The following is a 14,020-nucleotide window of genomic DNA, read 5'->3' as shown; positions in this document are numbered from 1 at the left end:
TTTGGAAATTTATGAAACATCTCCCTTGGTAAATTATTCCAATTAACTCCTCTTCCTAAAAATGAATATTTGCCCCAATGTTTCCTCTTGAATTCCAACATTTTCTTCATATTGCGATCTTTCCAACTTTTCAAAACACCACTCAAAGTTATTCGTCTACTAATGTCATTCCATGCCATCTTTCCACTAACAGCTCAGAACATACTGCTTAGTTGAACAGGTCTTTCCAGCCCAAACTTTGCAACATTTTCATAATGCTACTCTTATGTCAGAAATCAATCAGAATAAACCAAGCTGCTTTTTTTTGGATTTTTTCCAGTTCTCGAATCAAGAAATCCTGGTGAAGATCCCATACACATGAGCCATACTCTAGGTGGGAGTCTTACCAGAGACTTATATGCCCTCTCATTTACATCCTTACTACAACCCCTAAATACCCTCATAAGTATGTGTAGAAATATGTACCCTTAATTTACAATCCTGTTTATGTGATTACCCCAATGAAGATCTTTTATTCAAACCTACGTACTTCCTGTGATCCCCATAAGGAATTTTTACCCCATTAACACAGTAAATGAGAGGACTTTATTAGCGAAACTCACAACCTGACTTTTAACCCCATTTATCATCATACCGTTGCCTGCTATCCATCTTGCAGCATAGTCGAGGTTTTTTTACAGTTGCTCACAATGTTCTAACTTATTTATTACACTACACATTATAACATTATCTGCAAAAAGCCTTATCTCTGATTCCAGTTCTTCACTCATATCATTTATACATATATAAGCAAATATAAAGGTCCAAATTACTGCCTAGAGGAATTCCTGTCAGAATGATTACAGGATCAGATAATGCTTCATTTACTCTAAGGGTACGTTTATGCTGCAGCTTCGCTGCTGGCACATGGATGCTCGCCCTAGCACCTCACTGCTGACTACAGCCTGGCTGCTTGCCATGGAGCTTTTACCCTGCAGCGGTACCGTTGCTCATGCTGCTGGCAGCTCTTAGTTGTAGTCAAAAATTCAAAACAACGGGACTGATAGTTAAGGCTGTTTGTATTTTGGGTAATGTGATTATAGATATAGAAGACCTGAACACTTTGACTATGAAGATGTACTTCCAAGGGCTATCCCGTCAAGAAGGAACAACGCAGCTTCAGTTGAAGTTTTTGAAGTGCGGAATAAATTCAGAGATTTTTAACGAGCGAGTCACAGTTTTGCTGACGTGTATATCTTAAAATAATTTGGTGTATTGAATGTTTAATAAAAAGTGTAAAATGCCTTGCCTGGATTTTTCACTGTTCTTCTACTGCGGCAGTAGATTGAAAATGAAGTTTCAAATGCTTCATTTTGTAATTTAATAGCATACTTTTTAATACTGTAAAATAAGGGGTAATAGCGTACCTCATTTTGACTTTAATTAGGTCTCCTAAACAAAATAACAAAATGTATTTACAGTTTAAAAAAATGAAAATCAAGGTACTTCATATAAATCACCTGCTTGTAATGATAGAGGTCCCTAAATAGCAAAAATAAAAATAAAAACAAAGTTGACAATCATTCCATAGTTTGTCCAGTTCGAACCTGTTATGATGATCCGCATGCCGCTGGTTCCAAGTGGCATTTATTTCGAAGCAGATGATATCAGCATTTGTTTAATATCGTCACCCATAGCAGAAACGAAACAGTGAAATACAAGTTACCGTATCAGGTTCGGATTGCTAGTTAGTGATCACTGACAGTGCCACAGAACATCTGTGTGGAACGCAGATAGAAAAAGAGTGGGAGAGTGGGTGACCTTGAAAGAACCAATCATAGTCCAAGTTACAGGATTGCTGATGATGTGCCAGGCTCGAAAATCAAACGTGTTTGAGACCATGGATGTGGCGAGGATAGCAGCCAGCAGCGCAGCTATAAGCCAGGCTGCAGGGTAAAAACACTGACTGAGATCTATTGGTTTGTTTCATCATCGCCTAACATCGAGCAGCAAGGCTTGGCAATGTGCCAGCAGCAAAGCTGCAGCATAAACGTACCCTAATTCTCTGAGTTCTATTTTCTAGAAATATAGCCACCCATTGAGTTACTCTTTTGTTTAGTCAAATTGCACCCATTTTTGTAAGTAGTCTCCTATGATGTACCCTTTCAAATACCTTAGATTGCGATACAGTCGATTCGACTTTCCAAATCTAATAATATTCGCTTTATGTCCCACTAAATACTTTTATGATTTGTGGAGATGCCGAGGTGCCGGGATTTTGCCCCACAGGATATCTTTTACATGCTAGTAAATCTACTGACAAGGCTGATGTATTTGAGCACCGTCAAATACCACAGGAATGAGCCAGGATCAAACCTGCCAATTTGGGGCCCAAATCTAAGATCTCTGCTATATTTTGCTGACATCCTACAAGATGAGCTACAGTGGAGTAACCTTCCCTTAACCTAAACTGCCTTCTATCAAACCAGTTATTAGTTTCACAAACATGTCTAATATATTCAGAAATAATGCTTTCATAAATCTTAAATGTAACACTTGTCAAACTCACTGGCCTTCAGCTTTATGTCTATCACCCTTTCCTTTATACTCAGGAGCTACTGTAGGAACTCTCCATTCACTTGGTATAGCTCCTTCATGCAAACAGTAATCAAGTAAGTACTTCAGATATAGTAATACTGTATATACAACCCATTGCCCTTAGCATATCCACAGAAATCCTATCAATTCCAGCTGCTTTTCTAGTTTTCAACTATTGTATCTTATTGTAAAATGTCTTTGTTGTCATAGGAAAATTTCAATACTTCATTAGTGTTAGTCACCTCCTCTATCTGGACATTATCCTTGTAATCAACAATCTTTACATACTGCTGACTGAATACTTCTGCCTTTTGAAGATCCTCACATACACACTTCCCTTGTTCATCAATGATTCCTGGAATGTCCTTCTTGGAACCTTTTTCTGCTTTAAAGTACCTATACATACCCTTCCATTTTTCACTAACATTTGTATGACTGCCATTTATGCTTACCATCATGTTATCCGAAGCTGACTTCTTTGCTAGATTCAATTTTCTAGTAAGTTCCTTCAATTTTTAGATTGTGTGAAAATGATTCTATTGTAGTATCTGTGTATTATGTCCCTAACACCAATGTAAAATTATTTATATCACAGTTAGAGAAGTTGATTTCTTATTTAACTTGTAAATATGATCTAAAGATTGCTATAGCTGGTGATTTCAATATAAATATCTTAGAGATATCATAAAATACTCAAAACTTCCTTAATATGTTGAGATCACATGACTTATATTGTACACATGTTGAACCCACAAGAAATAATACATGCCTAGATAATGTTGTAACCAATGTATACAAATCATTTTACAAATGTTTGTTTCTAGGACAAGATGTATTGTCAGACCATGGTGGTATTTGGGTTGAATTTAAAGTTAACTGTAAGATAAGAGTTTTTGAGTCATCAAAAGAATTAAAAGGCATCAGACGTGTCATATCAATTAAAGGGGTTAATGAATTCCAAGACAAATTAATAAGAACAGACTGGACTAGCCTTTATGTCATGAGTGATGTCAACTTTGCAGTTTCTTATTTCATTAACATGATAATTATATATTTTAATTCAGCTTTCCCTGAAAAAGTTGTAACTGTAAAGTTCAACAGCTCTAAACCAAGAAATAGAGTTAAAAACTGGTTTACGCCTGATTTGGGTAAAATGCGTTGCATTATGTTAGCTTATTATAATAAGTATAAACTAAATAATAATTTACCGAGCTCGATAGCTGCAGTCGCTTAAGTGCGGCCAGTATCCAGTAATTGGGAGATAGTGGATTCGAGCCCCACTGTCAGCAGCCCTGAAGATGGTTTTCCATGGTTTCCCATTTTCATACCAGGCAAATGCCGGAGCTGTACCTTAATTAAGGCCACGGCCACTTCCTTCCACTTCCTAGGCCTTTCCTATCCCATCGTCGCCATAAGACATATCTCTATCGGTGCGACGTAAAGCAAATAGCAAAAAAAGAAATTAATAATAATAATAATAATTTAGGGGATAAAGAAATATTCAAAAACTACAGGAAATTATATAAAAAACATATACATGAGGCTAAAGTTGCAGCAAATGATAGGTATATCCAAAGTGTGAACAATAAATGCAAAGCTGTATGGTCCGCCATAAGAAGTGCTAGTCAAACTTTAAACAACAAAGATGTGATTCCTCTAGAACCTGATCAGTGTAATAGGTATTTCATTAATGAACATGAAAGCACATGTGATCAGGATAATAGCTTTTCATCAGATGGGGATGCAAGTAAACATAGTTTCTTAGACTGGTTGCATAACTTCGATCTTCCCTCAAATGTATTGAATAATGATTTTAGGTGGGTGGAAGTAAATCTGCAGTCAGAAGTATTGTTACAAATTTGAATTTGTCTAGTACTCAAGACACTTATGGTCTCTCCAACAATACAATCAAAGCCATTATTGACATGTTATTAATGCCATTGACATCTATATATATAAAATAAGAGTTTTGTCTGTACATTGCTCAGAATTTGAAAATAATGGTGTTTCTGTATCGGTCATGTCCATAGTAACAAGAAAATGCACTTTTTACTTTTCCGTAATTTCTGTCTGTCTGTCTGTCTGTCTGTCTGTCTGTATGTACACGCATCACGAGAAAACGGTTGAAGAGAATTTAATGAAAATCGGTATGTGAAGTCGGGGGATGAGCCTCTACAATCTAGGCTATAAATCATTTTACTTACGCTGAGTGAAATGGTAGTTTAGGGGAAGGCCTAAAATTGAATTCTCAACTATTTATGTTATTAGTGGTCTAATGAAAATCGGTATGTGAAGTCGGGGAATGAGCCTCTACAATCTAGGCTATAACTCATTTTACTCATGCTGAGTGAAATGGTAGTTTAGGGGAAGGCCTAAATTGAATTCTCAACTACTTGTGTTATTAGTGGTCGTATTTTAGAGAAAATGGGTATGCAAAGTTGGGGAATAAGTTGCTACAATCTAGGCTATCAATAATTGTAATCACGCTGAGAAAAATTGTAGTTTAGGGGAAGGCCTAAAATATAATTCTCAGATGTTGTTGTTATTAGTAGTCCTATCTTGATGAAAATCGGTATGCAAAGTCACGAAATAAGTAGCTATAGTCTAGGCTGTAAATTATTTTATTCACGCTGAGTGAAATGGTAGTTTAGGGGAAGGCCTAAAATGTAATTCTCAAATATTTCTTATTAGAGGTGTAATCGATGAATGCTACATCACAAGGGTTATATAGTATTAAATTTCCTATTATTCATGTCTTATACATTGTTACCGTACTGGCTATGATCACAAAGATATTAATGAATTTGGATTTTTGTTACTAAGTCCATATCAGCGCCGAGTAACGAGAAAATGGGTAAACGGTATTTAATGAAAATCGGTATGTAAAGTCGGAGAATAAGAAACTACAGTTTATGGTATAAAATATTTCACAAATCACAGAGTCGAAAGAAAACTAAATGTGAAGGCCTACAATATAGAAAGCTCATAACATTGATCAACAATAACATTACATTGACCATTGTTTGTCGTGATGTGCTTTGTGTCTTCTGTTGCCCTCATCTCCGGTAGATAGGATTACTGCTGCGTACAGAGTATTTTTTATTTGATTTACGTCGCACCGACATAGATAGGTTTTATGGCGACGATCTGATAGGCCTTAGGCCTTAATTAAGGTACAGGCCCAGCATTTGACTGGTGTGAAAGTGGGAAACCACGGAATACCATCTTCAGCGCTGCTGACAATGGGATTCGAATCCACTATCTCTCGGATGCAAGCTCACAGCTGCGCACCGCGCTAACCACATGGTCAACTCGCCCAGTCGTACAGAGTGTAACAGCCTGCCTGAAAATTGATGGGAAGTAGCTGAGGAGTTAGATAACTTTCTTCTTTAGCATGCCATTCCCCTGGTTTATAAATTTTCTGATACTACTGGTACGTAACACACTAGATCAGCATAGCATTTGGGCTATTCAATCCCTACTGTGAGGCACTGATTGGAATGAACAGTGTGCATATTTAGCAGAATAATGGCAGATGAGTGTTCATGGCAAAATGCGGCCTGGTCATCCCAGCTCTGGAACTTTGGACTATTAGATTGGCACCGCAATCTAACCGCAGCACTGTTCGTTAAAAGTGATAAAACGTGTGGCTTTCCATTTGATCGAGTATTTTATATGATAGCATTGCTTTTAATCGCTACATTCATACTTACATTTTTGTAATGACCTATGTTGATTTCAGGTTAGGAAAACCACAAAGTCAGTGTTTCTGAGAATCCCGTTGCGAAGCACGGGTACATCAGCTAGTTTTTAATAAATTTAATTCTTAGACAAGGTGATTTTCCTGAGTGTTTAAAAATGTCTAAAGTGATACCTATCTTTAAAAAGGGGGATAGAATGAACCCATCAAATTACTGCCCTATAACAATAGTACACATTCTAAGAAAAATTATTCACAGGTGCTACATTAATTGACCTGACAAAAGCTTTTGATTGTGTCTCGCATGAAATATTAATTCATAAGCTCAGTTTTTATGGAGTAAGGGGTCATAAACTGAAATTAATGGCATCCTATCAGTTCTATATGCTGATGATACAACTTTCCTAAATAGTAATGTTGATATCACAACACTACAAAACCAAATCAACACATCTGTTAAAATTGCTGAAAACTGGTTTCATCACAATAAATTAACTATTAATGTCACTAAAACAGAAAAAATCCTATTTACCTTGGATCACACTGTAAATAATAGCTGCTGTAATTCTGTTAAATTATTAGGTCTACATGTAGATATAAAACTTACCTGGGAAATACGTACATCAGCACTCTGTATGAGATTAGCCAGGGTGTGGTATCTGTTGTGGAAACTGAAAACCTGCATCAGTCAGGATATGCTACTTGCATCCTATCATACCTTCTTTCACCCTCATATTATACTGTATGGGATCAAGTTATGGGGCAATTGTCCTACATCAAATAATGTATTTATTTGGTAGAATTTGGATTAGAATTTAGAAACTTCTGTAAAACTTCCTTTGTTAGCCTAAAAATTATGACAGTTCCCTGTTTATGTATTCCTACAAATATTATGCACGTGAAAGAGAATCTTTCCTAATTTAAAGAAAGATTTACAATTCACATGCACGACACAAGATACAAGAATGATCTGGATATTCCTCACACCAGGCTTAGTAAAAGCACAAACAGCCACTGTTATCAACAGCTTAAGATGTACATTAAGCTTCCAATACCAATTCAAACATTAGACAATATTGCATTTAACAGGGTACTGTCACAGTTTTTAAGGGAAAAGGCATTTTATAGTGTAGAAGAGTGTCTAGAATGTGGTATTTCAAAAACTGACCTAATATAGGTAGCTAAAATAATTTTTCTAATGACTCAGGCATTATGGCTGAGATATTGTCCATAGATTATTTTTTTTCATACATACAATACCTAGTATACATTTCCTGTACTTGATGGTGGAAGCAATAAACTAAACTAAACTAAACTAAACTAAACTAAACTAAACTAAACTAAACTAAACTAAACTAAACTAAACTAAACTAAACTAAACTAAACTAAACTAAACTAAACTAAACTAAACCAAACCAAACCAAACTAAACTAAACTAAACTAAACTAAACTAAGCTAAGCTAAGCTAAGCTAAGCTAAACTAAACTAAACTAAACTAAACTAAACTAAACTAAACTAAACTAAAAATTTCCCCTTACTCCCACAACCATTTCTAACTCTATTTCCTTCTAACTTGCACCTCCTTGTTGGTCTCTTTACTTCTCTTCAGTGGCGTGCGGTGAACATATTCATTACCCCAGCAGAAAAAAGTTTTATAAATATAAACAACCGTAGCCCCACTACACTCTCTAAAGTCAACATTACCATTTTATAAGGCTGCATTTTTCATGGAAAGGTCTACCTGAGAAAGATCTTTCAAGAATATTTTCAACCACACACTCGCACATATTTCCAGATTGATATTAACGGCAGTGATGACACCATCATAAGTTAATCTATAGCAGATTTTAAACAATGTACTTACAGTTTCATCCGGTGACACTTTGTGATAGTACAGCCATGGTTTTCACAAAATTACACTGGGACTAACTATTTGTTACTTACTTAAAAAGCCTAATCTAATCAGCAAAATTTAACTGGTATTTTACTGTCGTTGAAGTTTTATAGTTTCACTCGCATACCGAGTGTATGTGCATCAACGACAAACGAGGAAAAATATTTGTCACAACGTATAACACACGTTATACTCATGAAGAATGCCACAGAACTCGCGAAACCTTCACCTATAATAGAAGAGGAACACTACAAAAAAATACTATGTACCACCATCACAGACAATCATTCGCGCTTAACTCTGTACTCATTGCTGGGCAAACCAAATATTTTTCTGTGGCTATCCAAACACATACTCTACACTTGCCATCAATGAATTGTTCAAAACTGTATACATGCCGAAACCCAAGACTAAAATTATTCTTTTATATTACAATTGATTTCATATACTGGCTCTATTTTTATTAGCAAGACAATGTGCAAGTGGCTATACTGTTAAGATGTTGTTATTTTTCTTGCAGTCTCTAGTGTGTGGCGCTGAAGACTTCGAGTGCCAAGTATTAAAACTAACATCCCTTACCTAAGCTAGCTGGCCTGTTGCCGTAAATTGCTGTCGGGGGGAGGGCCCACAGCTTTGCCTCGAGGAAAATTCAAGTGCATGCGTCACCCAAGCGACCTTAAATTTCACTGGGAGTAGCTCTCTGTCACACTGGCAAGGAAATCCAGCTTACTGGAGAAGCTGAACTGCAGTATTGCGAGTTGATTGTCGAGACAGCTGTACTTGGCTTGGCTTAGATGTTCACAATTTTTTTAAACATTAATAGAATTCTAAGGAATAATTAGAAAATGTTAATACAAAGTTCTTTACCCCAGCAGTGCTAGGGTAGATGGGGTTCAGGGCATGCCACTGCTTCTCTATTATAATAAAGTGGGCCTTTACCATTCCTTATCATGTCTAAAGGGACATACTTGTTTTCACATTCCTCAACAATTGCTTTAAAAGCCCATCCCACAGTCTGTTTACATTTTTATTTACCGTTTTCTACTGATCATAATTACTTTTTAAAAACTCCCTCATGCTTGCCTTATTTTATCGTATTTAATTATGCATGTTAGCACAGCCTGCTGCCTGATTAAGTATCAGTATATTCCATGCACTTATCTGGACAAAATTGATATCACTAGCAACATCATAATATGCACTGTTTTACTACAATTCCCATAGAAATTAGAGTTTTAGGATCAACAGGTTTTAATATAAACTGAGTTATTCCTTAGGGAATGGGGAATGGGTGGATAGTAACTGGTTTATATAACATTGGTTAGAACGGATTATAAATGCTGCAACAATTTACTGTTTATTTACATTCATGTACAGTATGGCTATAAGAAAGCAACTGATGTGACATGAAAGCTTCCCTGAATCAGCCATTAGATGTGGAACAAGTGTAGTAAGTAATAGGGAAACAAAAAGTTCCCAGGTCAGCCTAGGTCACTGACAGGGAAAAGATCATCTATTGTAATGACACATACACATATCATGCTGAGTCATTTCCATTTGCAGAGGCGAAGAGAGTACAAGGAAGCAACAACTTATTTTGCTCTTATCATATAGCACTTCATGAGGTTCAAACATGATTCAATTAAATGTACTTCACTTGCATTTGGTCTGCAATGATGAATGAATGGTAAGTCTCTGGTTCATGTATTAGGTTTCTAAAAAGTAGCTCTTCTTCGTGAGACATCTTGCCCCCACAGGACAAATAAATAATGAAGGCATTCAGAATAACGATGTTCAGTTTCTTAGTCCAATTTCATGTTCGAAAGGATATACTGTAACTATTGGCCATACTTCACTCTTGTCAACATAGCCTTTAACATACTGTAGCTCTCGATTATGAGAGGTTTCGGGGAATTGCCATTGTCATCTGCTTTGTTTTTAGCAGGAAAGTAAATCTCCACATTCTTTTGCACAATGCTCTGTTGATGCATTTATCAGAAACAGAATGAGTAGATCCTTTTTGTAAGCCAGAATTCATAGCAAACCACGCAGTTTACACATCAGCTCCTCATCTGTATCAAGGAGTAAAGCTATGGTTGAAAACTGACCACAAGTTCTGGCCTACCCCATTACCTGATTTACAAAACATTGGTTAGAAGGGATTATAAATGCTGCAACAATTTACAATTTATTTACATTTATGGACAGTATGGTTATAAGAAAGCAATTGATGTTACCTGTTACCTACCCTATTGGTATATATATCAACTGCTTGTCCGATAAGGTTAAATCATTGATCATCCTCCTACACATTGTACCACTGATAACAATCTCTAACTTTTGTAACCAGATCCCACACATCCCCAGCTATGTTATTACCTATTCCTCCTTGCCTTACATTGTTGATACTAACGTGTAATATTATCAACTTCTCCTTACCCTCCTACTTCCCTTCTATTTTTCTCAACATCTGCCTTCACCTAATTCCTAAATAGCCCACTACCCTGGCTCTTCCTCCACATACTTTCCCCACTTGCACAACAACAACAATAGAGTCACCCATGACCAGAGCCTCAACCCCATCCACCTCATTAGATCTCCTGATCTCCCTAAACTTCCCTACCAGCTACAGCTACAGAACCTGCTTCCTCCTCCCTTTTCTTCCTCTCACAACTTGGTTCCATCTCCCTCTTCCTATCCTCTACTATATGTTTCCTTTTACTACTGCTTTCCACTTGCCTCGCTCCTCATCTGTAACACTTTCCTGCTCCCCGTCTTCCTTTTTCTGTTCTACCTGCAGTGACTAATTTCAACTCCTCACTGTTATCTCCCTTAAACTTACTTTCAGATAGCCCTCATTTTCCTTTCCTTTAAAGCATTAGCCTACCTGTCTTCTACAACTTCTCCCCTCCCTCTTGCCTACTGACCATACCCTGTACATCGATTGAGGGAGACCTACCATTATTCCTGTCCTGCATTATTGCCGGGCTGAGTGGCTCAGACGGTTGAGGCGCTGGCCTTCTGATCCCAACTTGGCAGGTTCGATCCTGGCTCAGTCGGGTGGTATTTCTTCTTCTTGACGTTGCAGCCATGCCATGTGAATTTATTGGAATATCTCTCACGATCTTTAATGCAGTGGTTTCCCATTTCCTTCTACATCCTAATGCCGTTGACCAAACTGGTTCCTCCGGGAACAATTTCTTGTCCCCAGGACAATAGAGTGCCCTTACCCATACTCGCTCATCCACTTTCAAACAGACTGTTGGCACATGGTATAGGGGATCTCCTTATACCGGGAGATAATCGGTCCCTTCATTTGTTAGCCGTCTGCATATAAAATATTTTTATATGCATTTGTTGCCCCCTCTCTACCCCGGGGAGGTGAATGTCAGGATTTCACCATCATTGATACAAGGACCAAATGACATTTCCTTGTGGAAGACAGGTAGGCTAATGCTTTAAAGGAAAGAAAAATGAGGGCTAAGGGTACTCATCTGAAAGTAAGCTTAAGAGAGATATCAGTGAGGAACTGAAATGAGTCACTGCAGGTAGAATGGAAAAAGGAAGATGGGGAGCGGAAAAGTGTTACAGATGAGGTGCTCAAATACGTCAGCCTCGTGCTGGAAGATTTACTGGCATGTAAAAGAACTGCTGTGGGACTAAATTCTGGCACCTTGGCATCTCTGAAAACCACAAAAGTAGTTGATGGGACGTAAAGCAAATGATTTTATTATTGTCCTGCATTCAAATTTGACAGAAGAAGAAAGAATATTAGGACACATCCTAAGACACGAAGGACTTGTTCAGTAGCTTTCGAGGGAAGTGTAGGTGGTAAGAACAGTAGGAATAGACCAAAGCTTGAATATGACAAACAGATTAGAATGGATGTAGAAGGTAGTAGTTACCCAGAAATGAAAAGGTTAGTACAACAACAACAATAGCATATTTTTGAGAAATGGAAATGATTCAGTTTGGTTCTTTGTCAGATGACAGGGGACTGAAAATTTAATTCAGAAAGTAACAATCATAGCAATGAAGGTGTACCATGTAGACACTGCATGTCAGAAACATAGAAAGAATACTGATGATATATAAGGGCCCAGCTCCTTGGATGAATGGTTATCATCAGAGCCTTTGGATCAGAGGGTCCCAGGTTTGATTCCCAGTCATTTTGGGGATTTTAATCATGTCTAGTTAATTCTCTGTCCTGGGGAATGTGTATTTGTGTTTGTCTCTACACACTTCTCTTAGTATTTCACACACCACACCAAAATACCAACCACCCAGAAACAGGTAATACCAACATAGGGTTGGCATCAGGAAGGCCATCCGGCAATCACTCAGAGCCAAGTCTGCATGTGTGAGATAATTCTCACCTGCAATCTTACCAGGGTGTGGGAAAAGCAGTAGAAGTAAGTGGTCAATGTCTTTGCATGCAGTACTAAGTATTTATATGCCCTAAAGAGGTTCCTTTTTATGATGGATTTTGCTTTATCTTGCACCAACACAGATAGACCTAGGTCTTATAGTGACGATGGGATAGGCCTAGGAATGGGAAGGAAGCAGCCGTGGCCTTAATTAAGGTACAGCCCCAGCATTTGCCTGGTGTGAAAATGGGAAACCATGGAAAACATCTTCAGGGCTGCCGACAGTGGGGTTCAAACCCACTATCTCCCGGATGCAAGCTCTCAGCTGCGCGCCCCTAACCACATGGTCAACTCGCCCTGTCTAAAACATTTTTATGAAGAACCTTGATAAGAAGCATCTTAATTGAGAACAGTTTAATACCACAGAGACAGATACAGGATTTTAAAAGATTGTGAATCTAAAATATAAGTTTCCTTCTCTTTTTTAAGTTTCACTGAGTTTTTACCTTATTTCAGAATAACAGAGGAAAATGAGAGTCCGACTCATTGGCTGAATGGTCAGCATACTGGCCTTCGGTTGAGAGGGTCCCGGGTTGAATTCCTGGACGGGTCAGAGATTTTAATCGCTTCTGATTAATTCTTCTGGCTTGGGGACTGGGCGTTTGTGTCTCTTCCAACACTCTCCTCTTCATATTCAGACAACATACCACACTACCAACCACCACAGAAACACGCAATAGTGATTACATCCCTCGAGATAGAGTTGGCGTCAGGAAGGGCATCTAGCCGTAAAACAGGGCCAAATCCACATATGCGACACAGTTCACACCCGCAACCCCACAGGTGTGGTGGAAAAAGTAGTAGGAAAAGAAGAAAAGAAGAGAAACAAAGGAAAATGAGAATGCTAAATCTTATGTAAAAGGCTGTTCCTCTCTACTGTATTATGCCTGCTAGTCCAAATAACATGGTGAGTGGAAATTTCTTCATACCACTTGGAAATATTGTAATAGCATATAGCTTAGGAAACAACAATAGATCAACTCCATGGAGTTCTTAAAATGTTTTCCTTCTTTTTGATTTGACAGCAAAAGGATGAATGAAGCATATTAACTAGAGTAGAACTATATTCATGCTGATACTCACCCTCAGAAATTGAGTTCTTCATGGCAATCAAAAGAATAGCTTACAATTCTTTTGCACAATAAATTGCAGTGATCACCACAGACTACCTATATAAAAAGGAATGTCTCTGAAGAGATCTAGTAGTCATAATCCTTGCAGTGACAAACTCTGTTTGTATTTCATAATCAAAGGTCAAACATGTGGAAATGTCTAACATAAGAAATTTATGACAAAGCAAACATGAGCCTACTCATTTGTTATCTACAAAGAACTATTGCTGTGCAAAACAGCAGTAAGGTCAGGTTTCCCACTTAGTGCTAGTAATGCAGGAAATTGTAGTAGTACATGTAAACCTGTAGG

At 37.6% G+C, this 14,020-nt stretch overlaps 1 protein-coding gene across 4 annotated transcripts in view; it reads right to left on the bottom strand.

Moving 5' to 3' along the window:
• Nucleotides 1-13,816, bottom strand: part of LOC136858235 (synaptic vesicle glycoprotein 2A) — a 263,056-nt gene extending 249,240 nt beyond the window's left edge. For all 4 annotated transcript variants that reach the window (XM_067137635.2, XM_067137634.2, XM_068225463.1 and 1 more), the window contains exon 1: nt 13,682-13,816. In XM_067137635.2, coding sequence (XP_066993736.2) covers nt 13,682-13,703 — 22 coding nt within the window. In that variant the 5' untranslated portion in view covers nt 13,704-13,816. The remainder of the gene's footprint in view (nt 1-13,681) is intronic.
• Between the last annotated feature and the right edge of the window lie 204 nt (nt 13,817-14,020).

This window comes from Anabrus simplex, chromosome 1, assembly GCF_040414725.1.
Source record: "Anabrus simplex isolate iqAnaSimp1 chromosome 1, ASM4041472v1, whole genome shotgun sequence".
NCBI classification, from domain to species: domain Eukaryota; kingdom Metazoa; phylum Arthropoda; class Insecta; order Orthoptera; family Tettigoniidae; genus Anabrus; species Anabrus simplex.
The sequence above is the reverse complement of the archived record's forward strand: the minus strand, read 5'-3'. Positions and strand labels throughout refer to the sequence as shown.